At 49.0% G+C, this 26,201-nt stretch overlaps 1 protein-coding gene and 1 long non-coding RNA gene across 6 annotated transcripts in view; one reads left to right on the top strand and one right to left on the bottom strand.

Moving 5' to 3' along the window:
• Nucleotides 1-307: 307 nt before the first annotated feature.
• On the top strand, nt 308-18,381 carry LOC309845685. Its single transcript, XR_014301419.1, has 3 exons — nt 308-603; nt 9,543-9,717; nt 18,200-18,381. It is a non-coding gene; the product is annotated as an uncharacterized lncRNA (long non-coding RNA).
• Nucleotides 18,382-19,994: 1,613 nt separating this feature from the next.
• Nucleotides 19,995-26,201, bottom strand: part of DENND2A (DENN domain containing 2A) — a 133,679-nt gene continuing 127,472 nt past the window's right edge. For all 5 annotated transcript variants that reach the window (XM_082693882.1, XM_082693883.1, XM_082693884.1 and 2 more), the window contains 4 exons: nt 24,835-24,952; nt 24,018-24,263; nt 22,347-22,433; nt 19,995-21,818 (listed from right to left, as the gene is read on the bottom strand). In XM_082693882.1, coding sequence (XP_082550008.1) covers nt 21,787-21,818; nt 22,347-22,433; nt 24,018-24,263; nt 24,835-24,952 — 483 coding nt within the window. In that variant the 3' untranslated portion in view covers nt 19,995-21,786. The remainder of the gene's footprint in view (nt 21,819-22,346; nt 22,434-24,017; nt 24,264-24,834; nt 24,953-26,201) is intronic.

Raw genomic sequence — 26,201 nt, 5'->3', positions numbered from 1 at the left:
AACCAGCCAGATATCCCTTTTCTTTTTCAGAAATGATCTCCCACGTAGTAATTTTAGAATCTGGTTCTGTAGTTATCAAATCCTCTTAGTCTTATTTTTAACGTCCAACTTTAGGAAGGCACCTTCCTCCCCCCTCTAAACACAATTTTTGCAAACTCTTTCTCTTCAGCATTTTAAGTCAATACCTGACTCAGATTAGGGGACCGACCAGAATACTTTAATTAGAGTAAACAAGTGACTAGACAAAAATCAGCGAAGGACACGACACGGCTATGAATGAGGCAAATTTAGATCAGTGGGGCCTTACCTTACCTCCCTGCTTTCTTTTGTGCTTCTGATGTAGTTTGGTGTGGTGGAGCTCGCAACTGATAGCCAAGAAAATTCCTCAGATGTACTCGGGGCCAAAATCGTTATCGTTGTCTCACCACAGCAAACACAGAGGACACGCGGGCATAGAAGTCACTGCTCTCCGAGGCCTAGGAGCAACTGATTATATACTGTGGAGTTAGGTGGCGGTGAAGACAAAGAGAAGTTTCCAGAAGGACTTTCATATGCTAAAGAAGACTCTGCAGCAGCCGGAGGCCCGCCTATTGTGAAGCTAAGGTTGTTTTTTCCTTCTAACAAAGCATTAACATTAAGACAATTGGGAGTTTCCTGGAGGGACGTGACACTCCGCCTGCCTCAGGGCTGCAGGTTATAAGGAGATTTAATTTTATCTACGTTTCCTTCTGCCTTTGTTCCCCACATCTCTTTGACGGAACAAAACTAAGGTTTTAGGAAAAGAATAAGGAAAATTTAGGGTAACTTAGCACCTCCTCTTTAAACGGCTGGCTAGCTCAGCTCTTCCTCTTCTAAAAGGCTTTGTGGGAGCCCATGGGTGTTTGGCGCCGGAGAGCGGACTTTTAGGGAGGGGCAGAATATGCTAGTAGGTTTGCAACTTCCATTCTTCCCTTGGCTCCTTGTGGGAGCTGAAAACAATTGATAATCTCCAAAAGAACAGTACCGGCCGGGGGCCATGGACTGGGAAAAAGATATGCTGTAGAAAAGGGCTCAGAGCCACCTTTTAAAATACGGAGACTTTAGAGGTAGAAAAATCCTGTCTGCTGTAACTTTTACTTTCTCGCTTCTGTGGGGGTGGGGGGAGGGGGTAGAAGTTGCAAATGAAACCCTGCTTAAAGCCCTCGGACCCGGAGGGCAGCCCAATCGCCTTGGAAGGGATCCGTGTCCGAGGCTGCTGGGGTCGCCGCCGAGAAGGAGGTGCTGAGAAGGACTTTGAGAATTTCCCAGTCATATTTGGTGAAAATACCAGATTTTGTCTTTTTAAGAAAAAGCCTCTTCCAGCTTCAGTAGAAAGGCACCGCAGTGAGGGGATACAGCATCAGTGAGTGCGTCCACTCAGACATTCTAACCTATTTGCACAGAGACCAACTAAAGGATTAGAAAGAAAATGCTTGGAAAAACCCAGCAGGGTCGTGGCCAGGACAGAGGGATCGGTGGGTGTAGAAGCTGTGCTCGGGGGCCTTGGCTGATGGGATCCAGGACCGGCTGATGCCCGCGTGCCTGGAGCCCAGGGACAGAGGACGTGCGCGCAGACAGGCAGGGGAGCTGGAGAGCACTGGGAGAGATGGTGGGAGCTCGTGCCCTGGCGAGCAGGTTCCCCCCAGCACCTTAGCTCCCAGCTGCTTCCGGGGCGCAGGGGTACAAGAGCACCTGGCTTGGGCGGGGGCCAACCAGACCAGATCAGGACAAAATCCAAAGGCAGAGAGACGGGGGTGGTGAATCCAGGCGTTCGTCTGAGCGAGGTCCACACCGGGAAGGCAGTAGACGAGGGTCTCCAAGTACTAAAGCTACTTCCGAGGTTTGTGGAAGGAAAATGTGGGGCAAAGGTGAGTGGGTCCCCGTGGGTTGGGTTTGATCCCTGTCTCGCAGTCAGTCAGGGGTGAGGTCTTGCTGGCTCCCGGCAGACCTCACCCCTCCAGGGGACAGTTTCAGTGCTCAGCCACGGATTGCCTGTGGTAAGAGATAAATTGGGGAGAAGAACTTAATCAGTAAGAAAGTACTAACTGAGGTCAAAAGGGAGGTGTTTGGGTGCCTGGGTGGCTCAGTCATTAAGCATCTGCCTTCAGCTCAGTTCGAGATCCCAGTGTCCTGGGATCGAGCCCCACATAGGGCTCCCTGCTCAGCGGGGAGCCTGCTTCTCCCTCTCCCACTGCCCTCCCCCCACCCCGTGTGCTCTCTCTCAAATAAAATCTTTTTTTAAAATGGCGGTGCGTTTGGGGTGGGGGGGTGATGATTCGGGGTGTGTGGCCAGCACGCGATGAAGGCTCGAACAGTTGTCCTTCCGCCAAGTGGGCTTTATTCAGTCAGAAAGCAAGGTTAGCCTGATTGTGAAGTGGGTTCAGGATTTCCAAACTCAGTGATCTTTCACTGCACAACCTGGCTTCCCGCACACCTCACACAGACTACAGTGCGAAGACACTGAGGGGTAAGAAGTCAACAAACTGAACTTGAAGTCGGTCCGTTGAGTGGCAGCGGAGGTGAGGACCCTGTCTGGCCCAGGTGAGCTTACTGTGGTCACACAGTGCGAGATCACTGTGGTGGTCAGAGATCGGTGACACAGAGCCTCTGGTGGCAGCCGCCTCTTTAATGTGGCCAGACGGGAAAGTTCAGCATCTGCAGAGTGTGACAGTTTGCGGGAGAAATCCTCCCTTTTTAAAGACATTTGTTCAGTCCGTAGGACGAGGGAGCTGAAGGCTGGCTGAGGGCCGGCAGAAGCTTACACCCCACAACCCGCCCCCCAGGGCATTGGTGTGACATTCCTCCGGCCCTCCTGGCTGCCCTAAAGGAAAAACAAATCGTTAACTTCTAAAGAGCACAATCCCACAGGGCAGGAGTCTCCTTCCATTTACAAAAGCCTCCGTAATTTACAGGAACAAAGCATTTCTATCAATGGCCTAGTTTCCAGAAGGGAGTGTAGATACAATTCAATGTCCTCAAGATCTGCAGCCCTCTGGCAGGTCCTGGAGGCAGGCAGCCGCATAACGCTCCTCCAGGAAACTCCCAACTGTCTCACCGTTCATCCCTTACTGGAAGAAAAAAACCACCTTAACTTGACAATGGCAAGACCTCAGGTATCCCTTGAGTCTTCTTTAACATATAAAAATCCTTTTGAAACCTCCCTTTCCCTTGCCCCAACGCCCAAGCTACAGTCAGCCACACCTCACAACCCCCGGGCTGCAGCTCTTTCCTGTCCCTGGGTCCGGTCCCAGGGCTTTAATAAGCCATCATTTTGCACCAGAGACGTTCAAGAATTCTTTCTAGGTCATTTCCTCCAGACCTCACCCCACCAGACCCCACCTATATTCTAAAGCCACGTGATTTAGCCTTGAGGGCTACTTTTGGCAGTGGTGGTTATCAGTTCTCAGCCCTTCCAGGCTCTCTCTGGTCTGCTGGTTATCAGTTCTGGATGCCACCAGTACGTTCTGGTTCTAACGATAACTACTCTCAGCCCTTGGCTGCCTTCCTGAGTCATTATGTCATTACTTGGCAGGAGGCACTACTTGACGTGAGTGACTCCATCTTGCTCTCTACAAGGCAACAGAGACCCCCTTTTCACCCTTGGATAATCACAGGTGCAGAGCATCTATTCAGTTTTCTGTCTGCTGCTGCTCCTGGTTTCATGCTCATTGGGGAGCTTTGATCTGAAGGACTACGGTAATGCATTCTGCATTTGTTCATTATTATAGAGGAAGAAAAAACTTGACCTCTACCCTGTTAGGTTCAGTCACTGAGGCCTATGAATTAAATTGATAAAAGCCAGGAATAGGAGAAAAGAGCAGGGGAGCCAATAAAAAAAGTAGCTGGCTCCTTGGGCACCGGGCTGGATCAGTAGGAAGAGCATGTGACCCTTGATCGTGGGGTTGTAAGTTCGAGCCCCACTTTGAGTGTAGCGATTATTAAAAATATTTAAAAAGTAGCTGGCTCTTAAATGGTTAAACTCAAAGGCTTATATATCTAACAGTAGGGTAAAGGCAAGGGGGAGAAAATGCCATTATGGGAAAAACCAGTAGGCTTCTTTAGGAAAGACAAATGGGTTTTTTGAACAAATGAGAGATTTTTTAAAGTTTGTGATAATTTCTGTGTACCCAGTCCCAGCTCTGACTCCATCTATCACCCCTGCGGCCCATCCTCTGACCACAACCCACACAGCCTCTCTGAAACGCTGTATCACCTAGTAGGGCTTTCAGAGACAATCATCTTGGGAGCCCAGGACCCCCAGAAAATGCAATTCGTTGTGAAGTCTTCTTTCTTGCTTGCCAGGTCCTTCCCTAAATCAATGAGAAGCTCCAGGCTTTAAGGAGAAGAAAGCTGGCTGACTTCATCTGGTGGGGGGATTCTGTTCCATCACTGCACCTGAAAGATACAAACGCATGGGGTGACCCCAAGTCCTGTTGACAGGTGAATGGACAAACAAAACGTGGCATAACATATACTGGAATGAATATTATTTAGGCTTAAATTGGAATGGAATTCTAGGCTCCAACACGGATGAACCTTAAGGATATTATGCTAAGGGCAGAAACCGCACGGTTCAACTCCTGAGAGGTACGTAGACTAGCAGGATGCATAGAGGCAAAAAGTAGAATAGAGTCTGGGCGGGGCGGGGAGCGGGGGAGTGAGGGAGAATGAGGAATCATATTTAATGGCTGCAAAGTTTGAGCTGGGGGTGGGGAAAATGTTCTCGAGATGGACGGTGGTGATGGTACACAATAAAGTGAATATACTTAACACCGCTAATGGCACACTTAGAAATGGTTGAGATGGTAAATTTTATGTTTATATATATTTTAATACAGTTAAAACAAAATTTTTTAAAGATTTTCTTTTTTTTTAACTTTTTTTTAAGATTTTATTTTTTTATTTATTTGACAGAGAGAGAGAGATCACAAGTAGGCAGAGAGGCAGGCAGAGAGAGGAGGGAAGCAGGCTCTCTGCAGCAGAGAGCCCGATGCGGGGCTGGATCCCAGGACCCTGAGATCATGACCCGAGCTGAAGGCAGAGGCTTAACCCACTGAGCCACCCAGGCGCCCCTAAAAGATTTTCTTTTTAAGTGATCTCTACACCCAACACGGATTTCTTTTTTTTTTTTTTTTTTAAAGATTTTATTTACTTATTTGTCAGAGAGAGAGCAAGCACAGGCAGACAGAGTCAGAGGAAGAAGCAGGCTCCCTGCGGAGCAAGGAGCCCGATGTGGGACTCGCCGAAGGCAGCCGCCCAACCAACTGAGCCACTCAGGCATCCCGTCAACACGGATTTCAAACTTACACTCCTGCAATCAAGAGTCACATGTAGGATGCCTGGGTGGCTCAGTCATTAAGCACCTGTCTTCGGCTCAGGTCAAGATCCCAGGGTCCTGGGACACCTGGGTGGCTCAGTGAGTTAAAGCCTCTGCCTTTGGCTTGGGTCATGATCCCGGAGTCCTGGGATCGAGCCCCACATCGGGCTCTCTGCTCCGTGGGGAGCCTGGTTCCTCCTCTCTCTGCCTGCCTCTCTGCCTACTTGTGTTCTCTGTCTGCCAAATAAATAAATAAATCTTAAAAAACAAAACAAAAAAAAGATCCCAGGGTTCTGGGTTCGAGCCCCACATCAGGGTCCCCGCTCAGTGGAGAGTAGCTTCTCTCCCTGCCTCCACCCCTCCACCTAGTCACGTTTGTTCTCTCGCAAATAATTTTTACAAATTTTTAAAAAGACTTTAGTTGCTTACTTGTTTACTTATTTATTTGTTTGTTTATTGTTTATTTATGTATTTATTAGAGAGAGAGAGGAAGCAGAGACAGAGCACTAGCGGTGGGGGAGAGGCAAAAGGAATGGGAGAAGCAGGCTTCTTCCTGCCCAGCGGGGAGCCGGATGCGGGGCTCAATCCCAGGACCCTGGGATCATGACCTGAACCAAGGCAGGTGCTTAAGGGACTGAGCCACCTGGAAAAATAAAACCTTAAAAAAAAAAAAAAAAAAAAAACAAACAGAAAAACAGTAACCTGCTACACCAACTGAGACAGCCAGGCGCCCCCAAACATGTTTGAATATGAATGGATTTAGAGCATTTGGAATACTAAGGCACAGGTAGCTGGGTGCCGGTTCTCTGTAAAGCCCTGCATGAGGGCCTGGTGTGCTCCTCAGGAAGGCAGACCCCCCTGGGAGAGAGAACTGCAGTCTGCTTCCAAATAAGGAGGGGCAAAGGCTATGAATAGCAGCTAGGACAAGCCGGGGCCTGTCCTGACTTCCAGATCAGCTCAGCTCTTCACGGCCTGGGAGACTCCGGGCTCTAGCTCCCTCTGTGTCTCCTCCCTCTTCCCCCCCCACCTGCCCAGCCAAGGGTACCAGCTCCTCCTAACTTCTCCCATCTGCCCAGTGGCACCATCAGCTGAAGGTTCTGGGATTCCGCCCTGAGCCGGCTTGGAGGGGGAGGCCCCAGGTGCTCCAGGAGTCAGTCAAGTCTGGGGGCAGGGGGGACCTCTTCTATGTTACAGGAGGGAAACAGAAGGGCAGCAGGTGAGGACGCGTGTCCCAAGTTCACAGTAACTTGGAAGCACAGCTGGGCAAGGAGGCTGCAGGCCCCCATTCACCCCTATATTCACTCCCCTTTGATGCTGGAGCCCCCCTCCCAGCCCCCTATGAAAGCAAGCGGGAATCTGGAGCAGTGGCTGGAATAAATTGTCCCTCCCCTCCGTGAGGTGAGGCCAGCACATGGTCAGTTTGCCGTGAGATACCGATTTGCTGGGCTTGGCGCACAACACACAGGGGAGAGGGTGACGTTTTCTTTCCTCTTTGTGATTGTGTGTGAGCAAACGAAGTGTGTAGAACCAACGTGCCCGGTCTAAACTGAAGGGGGTCAGCATAGGCTGCCCTAAAATATGCCACTTTGGTATAAAGGTATTTTGAGCTGAAGGCAATTGAGAGTCAACAGATTAAAAAAAAAAAAGTCTTGCGGCGCCTGGGTGGCTCAGTGGGTTGGGTCTCTGCCTTTGGCTCAGGTCATGATCTCAGGGTCCTGGGATCGAGCCCCGCATTGGGCTCTCTGCTCACCAGGGAACCTGTTTCCCCCTCTCTCTCTGCCTACTTGTGATCTCTCTCTCTCTGTCAAATAAATAAATAAAATCTTAACAAAGAAAAGTTGTTGTTTTTTTTTTTTAAGTAAGTTCTGGGCCCAAGTAGGGCTTGAACTCACGACCCCAAGATCAAGAGTCACATGGGTCTACGGACTGAGAGCCGAGCCCCTCCTAAATTTTATTAGCATAGATTCGTTTTCTTTTGCATTGTTTTGTTGGATTGTATAGAAAGAGAACCAAGACCCTTCTATGCCTTTCTACTTGCACAAAGTCCTTTATTTTTACCATATTCAGATTTATCAGTGTTTTGCTTTGTTTTTATTTATTTAAGTTTTTCTTTGTTTATTTGACAGAGAGAGAGCACAAGCTGGGGTGGGGGGCTCAATCCCAGGACCCTGGGATCATGATCCTTGCCAAAGACCGACGCTTAACAGCTGAGCCAACCAGGCGCCCCAGTGTTTTGCTTTATAGTGGGACCGCTCTGTGTCTTGTCAGAGAGCTCATCCCTCTTGAGGTCAGAGAGACTTTCTCCCATTGGCTTCTGAAATGTTAGATCTAGGTTTTTACATTCTGGTTTGTTTTAACAAGCGGTTAGATGGGACATACCAAGTCCTAAACCTTAAATATTAACTAATTTAAACCTCGTAAAAGCCCTATTTACTTAATATTACATAAAAGCCCTATTCAAACCTTTGGATGAGGAAACTGAGACATTCAGTAAGTCTCTCCGAGGCCCACAGCTAGTGAGGGGAAGCCAGAATTCAAACCCACACAGTTTCCAGAATCCATGACTCAGACTTGGCACACTTTGTTAGATACCTGGAATTGATTTGTACACGTGGGCTGAAGTGAGGGGCCAATTTTCTTCTTTCTCCATATGGAAAACCACCAGCACCAGATAACAGGGTGATTCAGGGATACTTTTTTTTTTTTTTTTAAGAGTTTATCTCAGAGCTAGAGAGCAGGGGGAGGGGCAGAGGGAGAGGGACAAGCAGCCCCCACACGGGACTCCATCCCAGGACCCTGAGATCATGATGTGAGCTGAAACCAAGAGTCGGATCCTCAACCGACTGAGCCACCCAGGTGCGCCATCATTCGGGGATACTTTGCAGAGCAAATCCCTGTTATTTCAGCTTTCAAAAAACTAAAACAGGAAGAAAGGCTGAGTCTGTGCTCCTTCCTTAAGTACTTTGTCCCTCCTACCCTCGGGTCTGCAGATCTTCAAACATGATAGGGAGCCTCTCTCCTGCCTTGGGTCCTGGTCTTGCCTTTTCAAAATGGTGCAAACACCCAAGATGTCCTTCTCATGCCTCTTTCAGAAGAATGCGGCTGATGGGCCAGCCCGGTCTCCTCTGTGGAAGTCACTGTCCACGGCCCACTGGTGTGACACTGGCATTCACGGCCCAGTGTGGGGAGGGGGAGGGGCTAGGGACGTGGGGAGCCTGCAAAGGAATGGAGGGTACAGCCCAGGACAGAACGTTCGAGCTGTTCCAGAGGGCAGGGGCCGTAAGCATTGCCAAGATTCCGGGAGAGGTCTGCTGCAGCCCCTGGATGTGTCCCTGGGACGAGGATGAATGAGGGAGACGTCTGTGTGTCCAGAGCACGCAGGAGACTCACGGGTGGGGAGTGGAGGGCCGCTTGGGTGGGTGCTTTCGGCCGCCGGGATGCAGGCTGCTGTAGCAAGCCTGGTGTTGAACAACTGTGAGGGCAGTGCGGTGCTCATTCGTGGTGGTGGTTAGTCCCTGGGGTTGCTGGGACAGTCCACGGTCCATGGACAGGCCTCAAGTCCACGGTCACAGACATCTCGCCTCTTTTGACCTCACTGGGGGTGGCCAAGTGGGCTAACACCCCCCCCCGGGGGAGGGGCAGCAGTTTGGGGACACAATGTTCTTTATCCACACGCTGTTGAAAGTGGAGAGGTTTTGATGTTCCCCTGAAGGTCTCCTGTGCGTGTGCACGTGTGTGTGTGTGTGTGCGTGCACACATGCGTGTAGGAGTGGGGGGCCCAGGGCACGCTGTGTTGCCTCAGAGGGTTTGGGTGGTAGGGAACCTGGGTGGGGGGTAGGCAGGTCCAGCCAGGGAGGGGATGGCGAGTCAGGGAGAACATTCAGGACGGCTGCACCGTTCCCCCCAACACTATCTGGGGGGCAAGGGTGTGGGTGTGTCTTTTTTATGATTATCACCTGAGACCAACGAAGATTAACCAGACCCTAAAAAGGAAGTAAGCCATTGAAGGTGTTATCACTAGTCCCCGCTCAGTGGGGTATCAATAGAAATGTTAAAAGGATTTAAGTTCCCTGGTTAGCTTTCTGTAAAAGACCAGCCCTAAAGGTCCTTGTTGGCAACCCCGTCGGGACCCCTCTCGCTGTGGGGAGTTGTTTCTGTATCTTCACTCAGTAAACTTCTGTCTCCTGACTCACTCTTCTTTGTCCAGATTCCTTCTTCGACTTGGTGCCAGAGAACCGCGCTGTCCGGCTTCATTTGGAAGCCGTTGCACAGAGGAAGTTGATGTTAAGGTGGCGGGTGTGCGGCCAGAGTTCAAGTAACCGAAGCCGAGTAGAAACGCACCGTAACATTCTTGCAGCGTGTGTGTCCTGCAGGTTTAACAGGTATACAGCGTAAAATGTAGCATTTTAACCGCATGAAGTGTATACACGCTGTACAGCCATCGGCGGTTTTTTTTGTTTGTTACCTAGATATATTTTTTAAAGATTTTATTTAGGGGCCCCTGGGTGGCTTAGTTGTTAAGCGTCTGCCTTCCGCTCAGGTCAGGAAGCCTGCTTCTCCCTCTCTCTCTCCTCCTGCTTGTGTCTCCTCTCTCGCTGTGTCTGTCAAATAAAATATTTTTTAAAAAGAGGAGAGGGAGCACAAGCAAAGGCGGGGCGGGGGGGGGCAGTGGGAGAAGGAGCAGCGGGAGCCCAAGGCGAGGCTCCATCCCAGGACCCCAGGATCATGACCTCAGGCAGACGCTTCACTGCCTGAGCCACCCAGGTGCCCCTGGATTTTGTTTTTTTAAGCACCATATTTTGTCGCGTCAGTAAGTGCAGGATTGATGAAGTCGCAGAACCTAAGTCAGGTTCGGTGGGGTGAGGAGGTTCGGAGCCGACGACTAAAGAAAGAATTCTTAAGACGTCATTGGTGCAAAATGGTGGTTTATTAAAGCACGGGGACAGGGCCCGTGGGCAGGCAGAGATGCGGCTGCCGCCCCGGGTTGTGAGGGATGGCAGGTTATGTACCCTGCTGTTGGGGGAAGGTGAGGGGAAGGGAGGTTTCAGTGGAGTTTTCATATGCTAAAGAGGGCCTACAAGGTGCCAGGATGTTCCGGGCCTGCCGGAGGCCTTGCCCTTGCTGCTGGATCAATGTTGTCTTTAGACCAGTCATTAACATTAAGATAGTTGGGAGACTTTTTGGTGGGGTGTCACAATCCTGCTATCAATCGTCTTTGTTAGTGAGATTTAGAACATTTGTAAGCCAAGGGAGACTCCGGTCTAGCAGGATTGTGAGCTCTGCAAGTTAACTATTTGCTTATTGTTCATGGCAGTCAGGGCTGCCTGAGGGATGCTACACATATGGAGGGGAGCGGATGAAGGGGGGGGGGTGCAAGGCAAGGCACCAGCTTTTGCTTTGTCCTCAGCCAGCCTCCTGCTCCCTCATCATTCCCCCCTGAACAATTTTGACCCTTAAATCTTTAAGGTGGTTGAAGGTGGAAGGTCTCCTCTTCTGTAACTTCTTCCTGCTGAATAGGGGCGTAGAGCTGTCCCTACCTACTGGGGTCAATATTGATCAGTGGAGGAATGTATAGGGGAGTTACGAAAGGCAGAGGCAGCCGAATCCAGCGCTGACAGTGAAGGAGTGTCTTTGCGCGTGGTAAGGATCATCTGTCGTGGTGAAGTCATTGCAGCAATGGAGTCTCGGCACCAAGTAGAGAAACATGGAACAAAGCAACATATTAAGGTTAATAAGGCGATTTGGCCATAGTCCTCCTTCAAACCAGGAACTTAACCATTCACTGAGAGAGAAGGATCTTGTAGATCCTTAATCTGGGCATTCATGTCTTTTATTAGTCCTGTGACATTTTTGTGATAGTCTGGAATGTACACACAACATTCTGTCTTGATAATTGCACATGTGCCACCCTGTGCTGCTGTCAGGACATCTAAGGCCATCCTTAGTATAGCGATAAGGAGGGTTTTGGAACTTAGGCCCATATTTGATTGGGGAGTTATGGCTTGACAGCAATCCCCTTTCCTTCCAAATAGCTCCATGGGCATGTAGTACCAGGAAGGCATATTTGGAGTCAGTGTTAATGTTTTTAGGCTTTGGCAATTGAAAAGTGCTAGTGAGCACTTTGGCACACCTAGCTTTTCTTATTTTTTCTATGAAAACTACTGTCATCAGAAAACCAACTGTCGTTCATATTTTTAACAGGGGCATCTTAAATCTGGCCAGATAGAGTATGCAAGATCAATAACCTTTTTGCTCTATAGAGAAAGAAGTACAGTGGTCAGGTTCAGGCATACAGGTAACTAGGTTTAAAGTTTGACAAGTTTTATTTCGGGCATATCTGTTAATGTAGCCCAGTATTTAATAAGTTGGCCTCCATCATCCATTGGTGGCCTTTGCCTTCTAAGACAAATCTGGACCTGATGTGACATCATTACAGTCAAGGACTGTCCCATAGTGAGCTTTGAGGCTCTTTTATAGGAGGGCTGTTCCATGCTTAGCTAAAGCATCTATTTGCAATTGCACCTCAACAGAGGTGGCCTCTAGGATAAATATGACAAAGGGGTGAAACCAATAAGACGACCTTTGAGTGGTCCAGCCTTAACAATATCCTGATTACAGAGGATCATTGTCAAGTGGGAGAAAACTTGTCAAGAGGTAAGGGGAGTCCCCCATGGATCATTCAATCCACTCATAAAGAAAGTGGGGTCATCCATTATCTCCACAAGTCCATAGTTAATCCTATGGAGTGCGATAGGTTGGCTTTTAGGCAATTTCATTATCCCAGCCACACACAAGGTGTTAGTTAAGTTATACAATTGCAGGGAATCAATCCCATTTTCCAGTTGTTTAATCATATGCAGTGGGGTCTGCTAATATCCCCACAAAATAATAAGATCGACTAAAGAAGCTATTGTGCAACTTCTCTGAAGTTTACCTCAAATTGTTTAGCATAGGTAAACATTTAAAGACAATCAAATCTAGAATTTAACATCCATAAAGGCGTGTTACTAAAACATAATTTTTCTCTAAAATAACCCTCATTTACAGAGGTAGCCAAATCAAGACTAATTCACTTGTGAAATAAGTCCAGTTTTAACAAACTTGGCCTATTTATTTACATAAGCTCAGCAAGAACAGCGAGTGTGATCAATAGATCTTTTAGAATCTGCTTTGCTGGGACTTTGTATAAGGAATCTCTAGGTTGAACTTTTAGTAGCCTCTCCGGGCCAGAAGCCAAGCCCTGTATTTGCCATCAGGCTTGCCTGCAATACCTTTGGGTGAATTCCTCTTCCTGAGACTGCACCTACCAAGGAGTGACATTCTTTACTCACCTGGTGAGGCTGCTGGGAACTCTGTAAGCAAGGTATCAGGCCAACAGTCCCAAGGGGCTTTATGGCTCCAGGTTTCATAAAGTTAACCTTAGTTCCTTAAAGCTGTCTGGTCATATCTGAGTCTTTTCAAATATGACATCCCAGTCAAAGCCTTGGTAAAATAACCCATGTTTCCAATTCTTTCCTGTTACAAGGAGAACAGATTCTTATTGAACTTATGCAAATGACTGATTGCCATGGAAGAAAGAATACTTACTAAGACCTTTTGGTTTCAGAGGGTTCAGATAGAGAGAAAAGGTGAATGCCTTGAGCATCTTTACAAATGAGCACTTTTACATCTCTGTAAAGTTACAGATAACTTAAGAAGTATCCCTAGTCTGGAAGAGCAAACATTAGAGAGAACCAGCAATGTTTAAAGTAAGACAAAACATTAAGAGACACAACACTATAATCTTTTAGTTCATTTAGTCCCATGTTACTAATTCTGGTGAATGCGGCTTTAGTCAGTTCTGGAAATTCTTACCCATTTCAGTTTTAGGATTTTCAAGCATATCAAATATCTGTATTTGTCCTGAAAGTCCTTTATAGGAATCTACTTGAAGATAAAACTTATTTTACCAGAGAATTAAAACAATTATAAATGACAAAAACTCAGAATGGATATGGTTAGAGCTAAAGAGACACGGGAGTTTACAATTTAGCTGCAAGGAAATCAGGTTATTTCTGTGATACATAGCATTTCCATAATTACAGTATCAAGCGATGATCTCTCAAAACATTAAAACTTTAGGAAGTGCATAGAATCTCAAGAATAGTTATAGCATTTTCCCAAATGTAATCCAATGTTTATCACTGGTTCAGTGGTACTTCATGAGCAACTTCACATACCAAGGAAAAGCCTGAGTTAAAGAGATTTACAATTTAAATCCTGTCAACATTTGCTAAAATCTTAGAAAGTTTTAAAGCACATGCCTAAATATAATTAGGGATGTTAAACACCTGATAAAACTGAACATAGAAACTCGTTTTTCTGGGCAGGCAAAGAGAAAACCATTTACATTTTCTTAACAGCAGATCAATTGATCTAAGAAAGCATTGTCCTTTTTGAACAGAGAATTTCAGTCTTGTACCAATGTACCTTAAAACCCATTCATTTCAATCTTAATCCATTCTTGACCATAGCTAAAATTCCTTTTCTGAAGATTTCCCTTCACAAACCTTCTACACTTTCCTTTGCATTCAGGTTTTGTCCCAAGTCAATTCCTTCCAAACAACCATCTCATTTAGGACAAAATTACCTTCCTTTACCTTCAACAAAATGTATTCCCATTCCTTAAGTCTTTCTTACATATCTCCTACTTTCCTACATACAGAGTTTCCCTTTATTTCCATCAGTCTTAGTTACATTAAGCAGAACTTTGTATTCTTAGAAACACCTTTAGTTATTAACCAATTGTGAACTGCTACAACAGAATTCTTCAGGTGGCAATTCATGAATCAGTTAAGTGGCAAACAAGTTTACCAGCAGATTTAAATACTCTTAGTTTCTTTGCAGTAAGAGGTCAAAAGCACAAACCTACATCCAGAAATTAACGACTTAGCATTTTATCCTATTTGGTTAAGACCTAGATGTCCGCAATTTAATTCCATTTGTCATCCAAGCAAAACTTTAAAACTTTCAGGTTACCAAAGACTTTGAAAGCTACTTCAGCAATTACCCATTAGAACTTTGAGACAGACAATTAACCATCAGTTTAGTCATTTCTTTGCTAACAAATTTTAATAAATAACATGAGCTTATTTGACCTTCAGTAAACTTTGATAGAATAAAAGCTTCACATTTACTGCTGTAAACTTAAAAGACAGGTCTTAATTAAACCAACAAACTTAACTTAGTTCCAATAGTGATTTATGTTCCACCTGGGCCCACTCCAATTTGAATGTTTACCTGAGACATGCGTGGGAAGATCTGGAGTGGGGGTGTTCTTCTTGCTCCTTGACAGTGAAGAGAGAAGGAGCCGTGGTGCATGATCTAGAGGCTAGTCATGCAGGCTGCACGCACCTTGGTGCAGAAACAGAAGGGGAAAACAGAGGAAACAAAGTGCTGCCAGGAGGCAGAGAAGGGATTCCCGGTTTTAGAGCTCATAAGCCCCAACAGAGGAGCAGACGTCATACTTTCCCACCAGCAAGGGGGGAGGGGTTAGGCAGTCCAAGTCAGGCCAGAGAACACAGGGAAACTTCCCCGAAACAAAGAGAGTTTCGGCAGCTGCTTGGGAATATTCCTTATGGTCTCTGTCTCGAGTTAGACCAACCCCAGTTGGCTCCAGTTATAGCCATTAACACGGGATGTGAGTGAGGGAGAAGCCCCCACATATTAAGAGAAACAGAGGAATAAAGCCAGAGTCCCCTTTGCTAGGGATGGCCCAGCAACCTGGGTTTACTAGAAGAAGGCTTATTTACGTAATTACCATCCAATATGTCAGGAGAAAGTTTACTAGCTGACTCATTTGGGCAAACACATTTTGCAAAAGCCCCTTAGTCTGGGGTCCTGGTGTAGAGCAATAAAGGCCTAGGTATGAGCAGTGAAGGTGTCCTAGGTCCATTTGCCCTCTTTCCTGCAGAGATCTAACTGATAGATCCCACTGAGGCCATGTAGTGTTACAGGAGCTCAGTCCTTTCCTAAGTTTTGCAATCCAAATTATTTCCAGTGGGTTAAAAGGCACCCCAAGGTAGAGTCCTTGGGAACTGAAGAAGCCTACTGAGGCCATGCTTCCAGAAAAGTAATGAAGGTCCATTACCAAATCCCCCCTGACTCCTGGGTAGCGTCCCACGCAGGATATGTCAGAGGTTCCTGTGTATCAAAAGCGACCGGAGGCGTCCCTCAACAAAAATCGCTATTGATCACCGTTTTGCCTTCCCTGGGAAGGCATTCCTGCCGTTAAAGGCCCTGGAAGGGGTGCCGGCGCCCCTCCGCTTCCCCATCGCATCCTAGGCTGCCAATGGGTGCCTGGTGAATGGACTAAAACGCTTGTGCCATACTATCCTATGTCCTGAAGACTGCATACTGTTTTGCCATATTAACCCATGGAAGTACTAGAAAAGTTTGGCAAGGGGAAATTACCCAATTTCATAGCTTTAGGCGGTTTGCAGAGGACACTGACGAGAAACAGTAAAGATTGAAATCCGTCATGGTCTATGCGACATTCCAACACATGTGGTCCTTACAGCCAACTTCCCTAGGAAATGGTCCCCGGTTGCGTTTTAATTCAATCGGGTACTGGTTTCGGCCGGCTCCCAGTGGAGGTCTCGCGGCCAGAAGTGGCTAGACCGGACATGTGGAGGGGATCACATTAGATCATTCAGGAGGAAACCTCACACGGGAGTCTTAAGATTGGCAGCCGTCCTGGTGACTTAGGTGGCTGTCCCGTGCCCAAGAGAGACAACTTTCTATAAGAACAGGAATAGAGTGAGGCCATCAAGTTTCTGGGTCTTATTGCCATTCCGGCCAGGGTACTAGCTTACAGCCAAAAGGCAGGCGCTCTCCTCCCCGTGGAGTAGCCACGGGCCAGAGGATTACAGCCTGAGCAATTGACATGCAAGTGTTCCAATAAGACCGTACTCCTTGAAAAAGCCCTGGAATGAGAGTACAGGAAAAGGAGAGAAAGTACTCACCAATTTGCACCGAAGCTCAGAGTCCAAATGTAAAGACTCACAAATCTCCTGGCTGGCTCGCCAAAAATGATGAAGTCGCAGAACCTAAGTCAGGTTCGGTGGGGTGAGGAGGTTCGGAGCCGACGACTAAAGAAAGAATTCTTAAGACGTCATTGGTGCAAAATGGTGGTTTATTAAAGCACGGGGACAGGGCCCGTGGGCAGGCAGAGATGCGGCTGCCGCCCCGGGTTGTGAGGGATGGCAGGTTATGTACCCTGCTGTTGGGGGAAGGTGAGGGGAAGGGAGGTTTCAGTGGAGTTTTCATATGCTAAAGAGGGCCTACAAGGTGCCAGGATGTTCCGGGCCTGCCGGAGGCCTTGCCCTTGCTGCTGGATCAATGTTGTCTTTAGACCAGTCATTAACATTAAGATAGTTGGGAGACTTTTTGGTGGGGTGTCACAATCCTGCTATCAATCGTCTTTGTTAGTGAGATTTAGAACATTTGTAAGCCAAGGGAGACTCCGGTCTAGCAGGATTGTGAGCTCTGCAAGTTAACTATTTGCTTATTGTTCATGGCAGTCAGGGCTGCCTGAGGGATGCTACACATATGGAGGGGAGCGGATGAAGGGGGGGGGGTGCAAGGCAAGGCACCAGCTTTTGCTTTGTCCTCAGCCAGCCTCCTGCTCCCTCATCAGGATGCTGACAGTCCCACTCGGTGTAGCCCGAACCCCTCTTGCTCCCCCAGAAGGCAGATGCCCCATCTCCAGAGGCTCTCAGCTTCACTCGGCCTCCTTAGCAACCTGACTCAGCAGGGGCTTGGCTAGGCTGGAGGCAGGGGACCCCTGGCTGTCCGGAGCCAAGAACCTGGGACCAGTGGACCCCACACTGCTGGGAAGGGCCCTGCACCACCTCACCAGGAGTCGCCCCAGCGGGTGGCCCCCGCTCGGCTCCGGTACAGGGTGCCTGTCCTGCTCAGGATTGTCCCCAAGCCCAGGCCGGATAAACCGAGGCACTGAGGGCGGAAGAGCAACCTGTACCCCGAGACCCGGGCTAAACTCCAGGTGCTTGGGACTCTGGTCCGCTCAGGGGGTTCTCCACTGCCATGCCCCCTGGAGCCCTCCCAGACCTGCCCCCCAGGATCAGCCCTTCCACGTCAGCCCTAGGGAGTGATGACTCAGTCCATGTGAATCTGGAGTTCTCTGGATTGGACTGGACAACTCAGTCCACATTCCACACATGCGGGTGAGGGAATTAACTTTTAGGAGCAACAGCCCGAGGTGAGGTTCGGGTGCAGGACTGACTGGGCTGGGTGCTCCTAGCAAGACGGTAGAGGTGGGGCGGGTGATGGCTGCAGGCAGAGGAGAGGAAGAGGGCGGCTGAGGAGCCTGGGGTTGGCCAAAGGTGAGACTTGCTTTGCTTTTTGGCCTGTTGCCCCCGGAAGCTGGCACCAGGCCTGAGTGACTTGTAACCGAAAAGAAGTCAGAGGTTGGCAGCTGTGCCCCACCCAAGATTTGGGTGAGGGCGAGGTGTGGTCACTGGACAGGCCGGAAGTGAAGTTAATTGGCCTCCCCAGGTGCCAGTGGTCCAATGACCCCTCTCGCCTGCCTCTGCTTTTCCTACCAGCCTTTGCTCCGGCCAGGATCTCCATCTCCTCCGCTGCCTGTTTCAGCCTCCCTTGCCCTCCTCTGAGCTCATCCCGACAGCCACTCCCCTTGGGATTTGGGGGGGGGGGGCTAACCTTGGGTTTGCTTTCAAGCCTCTACAAGGTAACTTGAATAATGGGACGTTTTTAGAAACGCAAATTCACCAGGTTTGATATTTCAGATGAGTGTGGGTGGCCCCGTGCAAGCTTAAACCCATTTCATTTATTTTTATTTTGCAGAGAATTTTAGGGGCTCTTAGGGAATGCTGAACTCAGGACATACGCAAAGAAGTCTTATTTCCATAACTTGGCCCTAAGAGGACTCTGTCTTTGAAAAATGTAAGGGAGAATTTGCTTATAAGGGAGGAGACCGGTCACCTGAGGAAGTGAGTCACCTAAGCCCTGTAAATGTCTGAGGATCTTTGGGGAACTCCTGGCCAATGAAGGGCTCAGGGGCTTTAGCCCCAGGCAGGTTAGGGTGGACCCTAGGAATCCATATTTCAAACTAGTAACCCATCAAACTTGATGCAGGAGGTGATGATCACCCCCCAGAAGATTGGGGTCCTCTCTGAGAGGTGTGGCTGGCAGGCAGTGGACAGAACTGAGGAAGCTGGAACCTGTCTGAAGAAGGGAAGGGAGCGCTGAGCGGTGGGGGGCCGGGTGCCCTCATGCATCGTGGATGGGAATGAAAAATGGTGCAGCCGCTGTGGAAATCAGTCAGATGGTCCTTCCAAATGGAGACGTAGACATTTCTGTATGGCCCAGCAATTCCCCTCCTAGGTACATCTACTCAAAGAAACAGAAAACAGGGACGTAAATAAATCCACATCCACGTGTTTGCAGTAGTGTTGTTCTCAGTGGTCGGAAAGTGGAAACAAACCATAAACTGAGTGTCACTGACGGAAGAATGGATAAACAAAACGTGGTCCAACCGTGCCCTGCATATCGTTCAGCCATAAACAGGAAGCACTGTTATAACAGGGCTACGGCGTGGATGTACCCCGAAAAATTGTTCGCGGTGAATGCAACCAGAAACAAAAGGGGATTTGTGTCTGTGATCCCATAAACCCATAGAGACTCGGTTGCCAGGGGCTGGCGGCGGGGGTGGGGCGCTGGGAGTAACTACTTAATGTGTACAAGATTTTCTTTTGGGGTGTTGAAAATGTTTTTTTGGTTGTTGCTAACATTACAGGTGTACTAAATGCAACTGAATTGTTTATTTTAAAATGACTGATTGTAAGTTCTGTGAACTTCACCCCAATATAAGAAAAAGCGTGGGGGGAGGCAAGTGCCCAGAATCAAGGAGGCAGCAGGGTTCTCCAGCACCAGCTCTGCCTGGGGAAAAAGGGTCTCATGGTTCACTGGGAACTGAAACCCGATAATGGCATGCTTCTAAACACATGCACATTCTTCATGGAAAATGTATGCCTTTTATTGGCATTAGAAGACTGGGTTCTTGGACAGATGCTAAGTGAGTGGAAAGACACAGAGGCTGGGTGACGGTGATCTGGTTTAGGCCACCCAGCCTTACAGCCACACTTGGTTTCCGAACCCAAACCCTGTTATCCACCCACGATCTGCCCTAAACTGTGAGCTTAGATTACAACTCAGCTTTGTTTCTCTTGCCTCTGACCCTCCCCAGCGTAATTTACCACTTTGCAAGTTGTTGACAACTTTTCAGTTGATTTAATTTAAACATAAGCAGGGCCGGATGGGAGGAATGCTGGGAAGGTGGGTCCGAGGGCTCTCCAGGGTCGGATGATGGTATTTTCTTGCATGGTGTACCGCTTATGCGGATGTGGTCATTTTCGGAAGTCTGTTCTGCTGTAACTCATGATCTGATAACTTTTCTTTCTGTATGTATATTGTACTTCAAGCAAAAAAAAAAAAAATGAAAATAAGGCAATGTACTATTATATAAAGATGCTCTTCTCAAACTTATTAAAAACTGGAAATAGCCTGCATGCGTAAGAATAAAGGACTGGTAAACTAATTATAATACATCTATAAAATAGTGTTACACAGTCATTAGAAATGTTGACAAAGATGCATATTTATTCACTTGGAGGTGGTAAGTAAACAATATAAAATAAGTTAGAAAAGAAGGTATATTCCAAAATATTAAAAGTGATCATCTCTGGGCAGAATACTGGTATTCATAAAATTAACTAATCCGAGGAGCTTCTTAGGTACAAATTCCTGAGCCCCCAACACTCAATTCCCTTTCGGTCTCCCCCCGCAACGCCAACCACACATACCTACCCAGGCTAACTGTGCTGCATAGCCTGGTTCCGCCCTTGCACCCCTTTGAGAATCTGATAATAAACTGCGGATCCTCTCTCCTAAAAACCAAATGGACACACCAAATCTTGGCTGTAACTTCCGGGTGGAGGGGGGTCATCCAAGACTCCAGTTAAGAACCTCTAATGTAGAATGACAGAGATCAACCATTTCTTCATTTTCCTCTTGTTCTTTTTTTTTCTTTTTTTCCTTAGATGACTCCTTGCTCCCAACTCCCTAAAGGTGAGAACCTGTGCCAAGTGGCACAACTCCTTGGGCCATTGCCAAGGTCAGGGCACATCCCTTTAGTATGTTTTTGTTGGGACTCTGGTACCATCCAGAGGGGTCAGCAAGCAGCAGGTCTGTGGGCCACAGTGGCGGCCCTGAGGCCTGCTTGAGAATTTGCCAGAGCTGCTCACTTTCTCTTCCCACCTCCTCGCTGTGCCCTTGCAGGACAGGACTTGGGGTGCAGCCTCGACTCCCACCTCTCTGCTTCTGGTCCCGAGAGGGCAAGCCGACTAGCCGGCGCATGAATCTGAGGAAGCTAGCTAGCCCCAAAGTTCTGATGACCTGTCTTGTAAACATCAATACCAGAAGCCCCTCCGTTTATGCAGATCTGGGTCCCTACAACGAATGAGAGGGGAAACATTCCCTATAATTAAACGGGAATAGGGTCAAAGCCGCAGCTTACATGTTTTAAGGACCCCAAGAATATTTTATTAGCAGATCGTATGAGGAGATCTCGTTTGTGTGTCCCTCTAAGCGTCACGGACTGCTCGGGCAGTGGATGGTTCTATGGCTTTGAAGAGGAAAAAGGCCAACTAGAAGTGTCCCGTCTACTCGGGCCGGAGAGGAGTGGGTAGCACGACAAATGGCCTCGGCCACCAGGTGGCGTCCCTGGCCGGCCTGGGAGTGCAGCTCAGCCCAGGAAGCCAACGCCTCTGCGCTTCCCCCTCTTCCTTCAGGCTGGATAGGGCCCCATTCCTCAAGAGGACTCATGCCCCCACACCTGTGAGCAGGAGGGGTGTAGGGCTGCCACTGCCCTCCTCTAACACCTGCGTCTGTCCCCGGCCCTACCCAGAGGGGCGCCTTGCTTCCCCGTCCCTGGTCACTGCTCCTGCCTCCTCTCCCTCGCCTCCTCTTGGCCTCAGAGCCCAGCTGCCAGGCAGGATGAACCAGGGCACCATGGCACAAGGCACCAGAGTTTTCTTAGCCCTGGCATAATAAAAAGAAAACCCAAACACTTTTCTTTCTTTTAATACCTAAGAGTAAAAATATAAAAAATCCCAAACCCAACAACGCAAACCATCCATTTGAATGTTGTGCCATGCCTGGTCTCAGGTCTCCTTTCCAGGGCTGTTCTGAAGGAGCAGCACCTGCTGGGCCCTGGGTCCTGGGGAGGCCCTCAGGTAGCCAGAAGCCATCCTGGCCTTTATCCCGCACCTGCGATACCCAGGACCCAGTGTTTCAGAAAGGCCACCAGGAACTGTTTTTTAAAAATGTGGATGTAACTAGGAAGAAGTTTTCCCTTGAAGCTGAGCTGAAGGTTATTTCTTGTGGAGAAACTTCATTTTATTGCCTAAAAAAAAAAAGAAAATGAGAACATGTCACCAGGCATACAAAAGCGAAACTTTGCCTTTTCCATCCGGGACCTAGAAGGGGGGGGGGCAGGGACGGACACACACACACACACACACACACACACACACACACACACACACACAGTTGCCTCCCACGCCACCTCTGGAGCCTCTCCTCACGCAACCTCTCCAATGCAGGGGATCGTCCCCAGACATGGGGAGCTTTGAAAGGAAGAATGTCAGAGCTGTAGAGGAGCATGTGCTCCGGAACAGGTGACACAGGGAGCACCGAATGGAACATGTCCTGCTTCCTAAGCTCGATTCCCCAAAAGACTGAAGAGCCTGGGAGAGAAGGACTGCCCAGGGGCCAGTGAGGCGAGGAGGGCTCCCCTGCGGCCAGCTCCGAGCAGGAGCTTGCAAGGCCACAGAGCAGTGAGCTCTGCATTGTTTGGCCCCCGTGGAGGAAACCTGCCAAGACTGGGGGGGACCAGAGGCTGGTGATGGGGACAGAGACCACTGGGCCTTACCGAGTCCCTTCAGGAACTTATTGACACCACTGTGTTCTCCACTGGGGAGTGTTTCCAGGTACTCTTGGGCTCGGACCTCAAACAAACCTGTTGGCAAGAGAAATCCCAGCCATTTTAGTTCCTTCTCACTCCCTCTCTTGTAAACAGAGCCATTTCCTTACTGCCATAGAAAGGAAGCCTTGCTTCTGAGATGAGCTACTCCTCTACACAGGCTCTGAATCCTGAGCTCTAGAAGGGGTTTTATTGGCCTTATAATTGCCCAGCCTTGTGCAGTAACTATTCTGGAAGGCTCTAACGCTAGCTCCTACATGAAATCCTATTTTATTCAACAAACACCTTCCAAGTGTCTATACTGTGCCAGGCACTCGGTTTCAAAGAGGGACCAGACAGCCTTGGCTTTCAGGACTCCTGTCGTCTCCCTTTTCCTCATGTTCTCCCCTAACAGGGGAGAACTGGCCAAATGGTTTAGCTTGCTGGGAACCCATCTGCCATCTGTGGGCTCAGGAAGGCCAGACGGGGCACCCAGCAGGCGCCTTCTCCTCTAGTCTCAGGCCTGAGGCTCCGGCATGGTCTTCCTTTTCCACGGATCTTCCCTGGACCTCTAGGACGCCTTCCACGCTACTTTTAAGCTTTTGTGTGATCTGTAAGCAGATATTCTGGTAAGCACAGCTTCTACTTCAAGGAAGCCTGTCATCAGGAGCGTGACTCAGACTCTAATCAATTTCCTTTTGTCTCTTCAGATGCCAGCTCCTCAGAATACTTCAGGTGTGGCCAGCCCCTGTCTCGTCTTTGCAAAGAGCTGCAGGAAGGGAGGGGGGCGGCTTTGGTTCCTTCACCCAGGCTCGGCCATCACAGCACCAGAGGACAGGGGGCCTGGGGCCGGAGGCTGTCCTGGGACCCTCGCTGCCTTTGCTGTTCACTGCACTGGTCTCTCCTTGGTGGCGTGTCCCACGCAGGTCTGATTCCCATGAGTGACCGTCTTCACCAACATTTCTAGCTTTCCGATTCCCAGAAGGACTTAAGATGATGCAAGAAACAGGGGGGGTGATTTGATCCTCCCTCACAGACTCCCCCTTCTCAGCCCTGGAAGAGGGATGAAGTCCAGCCAGAGGGGACAGGAAAAGGGAGGAGAGAGAGTGCAGGCGGGCAGGCTCCTGCGAGAGGACCCGCCAACTCCCCAGGCTGAGGAGTCTCTGCTGTGCTACCTCGAGTGCTGCGGCCAGTCAGCGGAAAGCAAAGTGAGGAGGCGCTCACACCAAGTGGGGGCACGACCATCCGCTCTGCCCCTGGCCGCTGGTGCCACACTCCGCAGAGACTGGCAGAAGGGAGGAGAGGCCTGAGGAAAAGGAGAGAAGGGGCCCGCGAGGGACAGGAGAGCACGCTCCGCAGAGTTTCATTGAGTTGGCAAGATGGAACACAAGGAGAACCTGCCACCAGAACCTGGAATGTGGTTCCGGGAGAGGCTGTGAGCAGGGGAGGAGATGGCCAGAGAAGACCAGCGGGACACTGGGGCTGGGAGACCAGCTCCCCAGCTCCAAGGCAGCGGGATGGGGCCTCCTCCGGGCAGGCTGCGCCGCTGTTCCCAGCTGCGCCCAGGCCCCATGACCTTCCTCCCTGCTCCCTGTCTCTGTGGCCTGGGCGTCTCTAGCTGGTTCGAAGGTGCCCCCTCACCTTTGGCATCCTGCCGGCGCAGCTCCCGCTCCTGGATGAAGCCCCGAAAGGTCTGGGTCTCCATGAAAACCTCCAGGAAGCGGCGGAGGCTCTTGGAGGAGACGGCTTTGCGGAAGGCCTCTCGCTGCAGGGTCCTCTCCTCGCGCTCTCCTGCCGTCAGGAACAGGGAGTAGTGGCCCACGATCTCCACGAAGAAGCGGACAAAGGCTTCGGACACCACCTCGTTCAAGGGGCTGGACTCGGGGCCTAAGAAAAGTGGGGAAGGGCGGGAGCCAGTGAGGGCGGGGGGCAGAGGCAGAGCCTGAGACAGTCTCAGGGGCACAGGTAAGTACTAGAGCGGATCATCATTCTCCAGGACAGATTTTTTTTATTTTATTTTATTTATTTATTTGGCAGACAGAGATCACAAGTAGGCAGAGAGGCAGGCAGAGAGAGAGGGAAGCAGGCTCCCTGCCGAGCAGAGAGCCTGATGCGGGGCTCGATCCCAGGACTCTGGGATCATGACCTGAGCTGAAGGCAGAGGCTTTAACCCACTGAACCACCCAGGCGCCCCAGGACAGATGTTATCTAGGGTGGTAAAGTCATTTCTCCCTCCCCTTTAATCCGGTATTTTAGGGCTGAAATGGGGGAGATGGGAACATAACACTTGTTAGCATGAGATCCAGATCAAAGGGTTACGCCCCTGGTTTCTCTCCTTGCATGCCCCTCTGGCCAGTTTTCCTACTTAACTCAAGGCCACGTGGAAGGGCTGGTCACCGGCCCACTGGCCGCCGGATGCTAGTGATGGAAGGGGGAGACGATGCGGCTGAACTCTCACCGTACTTGCAGTCCGGGGGCCCATCATCCTGGTCACTTGCCAGGTCATTCCTCTGCTCCAGAATGTGCTCTAGGGCCACCTGAAGCTTCCTGGGGAGGATGGAATCCTCATCATCCATCTGTAAAGCAGAGAGAGCAGGTGGGTCGGTGTCCCAAGGCCCTTGGGGATGAGAACCACGTCCTGGCCTGCAGCTCACCCGGAACAGTTTTGGGGTTAGTGGAAGAAACATGATTTGGAGACAGAGATCTGAGGTTTGAATTGTGATTCCATGTTTGTTTCTTTTTCAAGTTCTATTTATTTATATACACCCCACAGGAGGCTCAAACTGCCAACCCCGAGATTGAGAATCACATACTCTTCAGACTGAGCCAGCCAGGTGCCCCTCTTGATTCCACTTTTTAAAACCAATATGAGCCTCAGTTTCCCCACTTGTAAAATGGGACCAATCAATATCTACCTCATCGTGAAGATTAAAAGGGATACAGAAGACACTGATGAAAGAATTTGAGAAAGCTATAAATAAAGGGAAAGATAGTCTGTGTTCATGGATTGGAAAAATTAACTGTAAAAATGTCCATTTTAGGGGCATCTGGGTGGCTCAGTGGGTTAAGCCTCTGCCTTCGGCTCAGGTCATGATCCCAGGGTCCTGGGCTCGAGCCCCACGTCAGGCTCTCCGCTCAGCAGAGAACCTGCTTCCTCCTCTCTCTCTCTCTCTCTGCCTACTTGTGATTTCTGTCTGTCAAATAAATTAAAATCTTTAAAAATAAAATAAAATAAAATAAAATAAAATGTCTATTTTACCCAAAGCCATCTAGAGATTCAGTGCAATCCCCACCAAAACTGTAATGGTATATATATATATATATATATATATATATATATATTTTTTTTTTTTTTTTTTTTTTTTTTTTTTTTTTTAAAGATTTTATTTAGGGGAGCCTGGGTGGCTCAGTGGGTTAACACCTCTGCCTTTGGCTCAGGTCATGATCCCAGTGTCCTGGGATCGAGCCCCGCATCGGGCTCTCTGCTCAGCGGGGAGCCTGCTTCCTCCTCTCTCTCTGCCTGTCTCTCTGCCTACTTGTGATCTGTCAAATAAATAAATAAAATCTTTAAAAAAAAAAAAGATTTTATTTAAGGACGCCTGGGTGGCTCAGTTGGTTAAGCAGCTGCCTTCGGCTCAGGTCATGATCCCAGCATCCTGGGATCGAGTCCCACATAGGGCTCCTTGCTCAGCAGGGAGCCTGCTTCTCCCTCTGCCTCTGCCTGCCTCTCTGTCTGCCTGTGCTCGCTCTCTTCCCCTCTCTCTCTCTGATAAATAAATAAAATAAAAAAAAAAAAGATTTTATTTATTTGTCAGAGAGAGCGAG

The sequence above is a fragment of the Mustela nivalis genome (assembly GCF_964662115.1).
Source record: "Mustela nivalis genome assembly, chromosome: 12".
Taxonomy (NCBI): domain Eukaryota; kingdom Metazoa; phylum Chordata; class Mammalia; order Carnivora; family Mustelidae; genus Mustela; species Mustela nivalis.
Note: the sequence above shows the minus strand (reverse complement) of the source record. Positions and strands in the feature narration are given on the sequence as shown.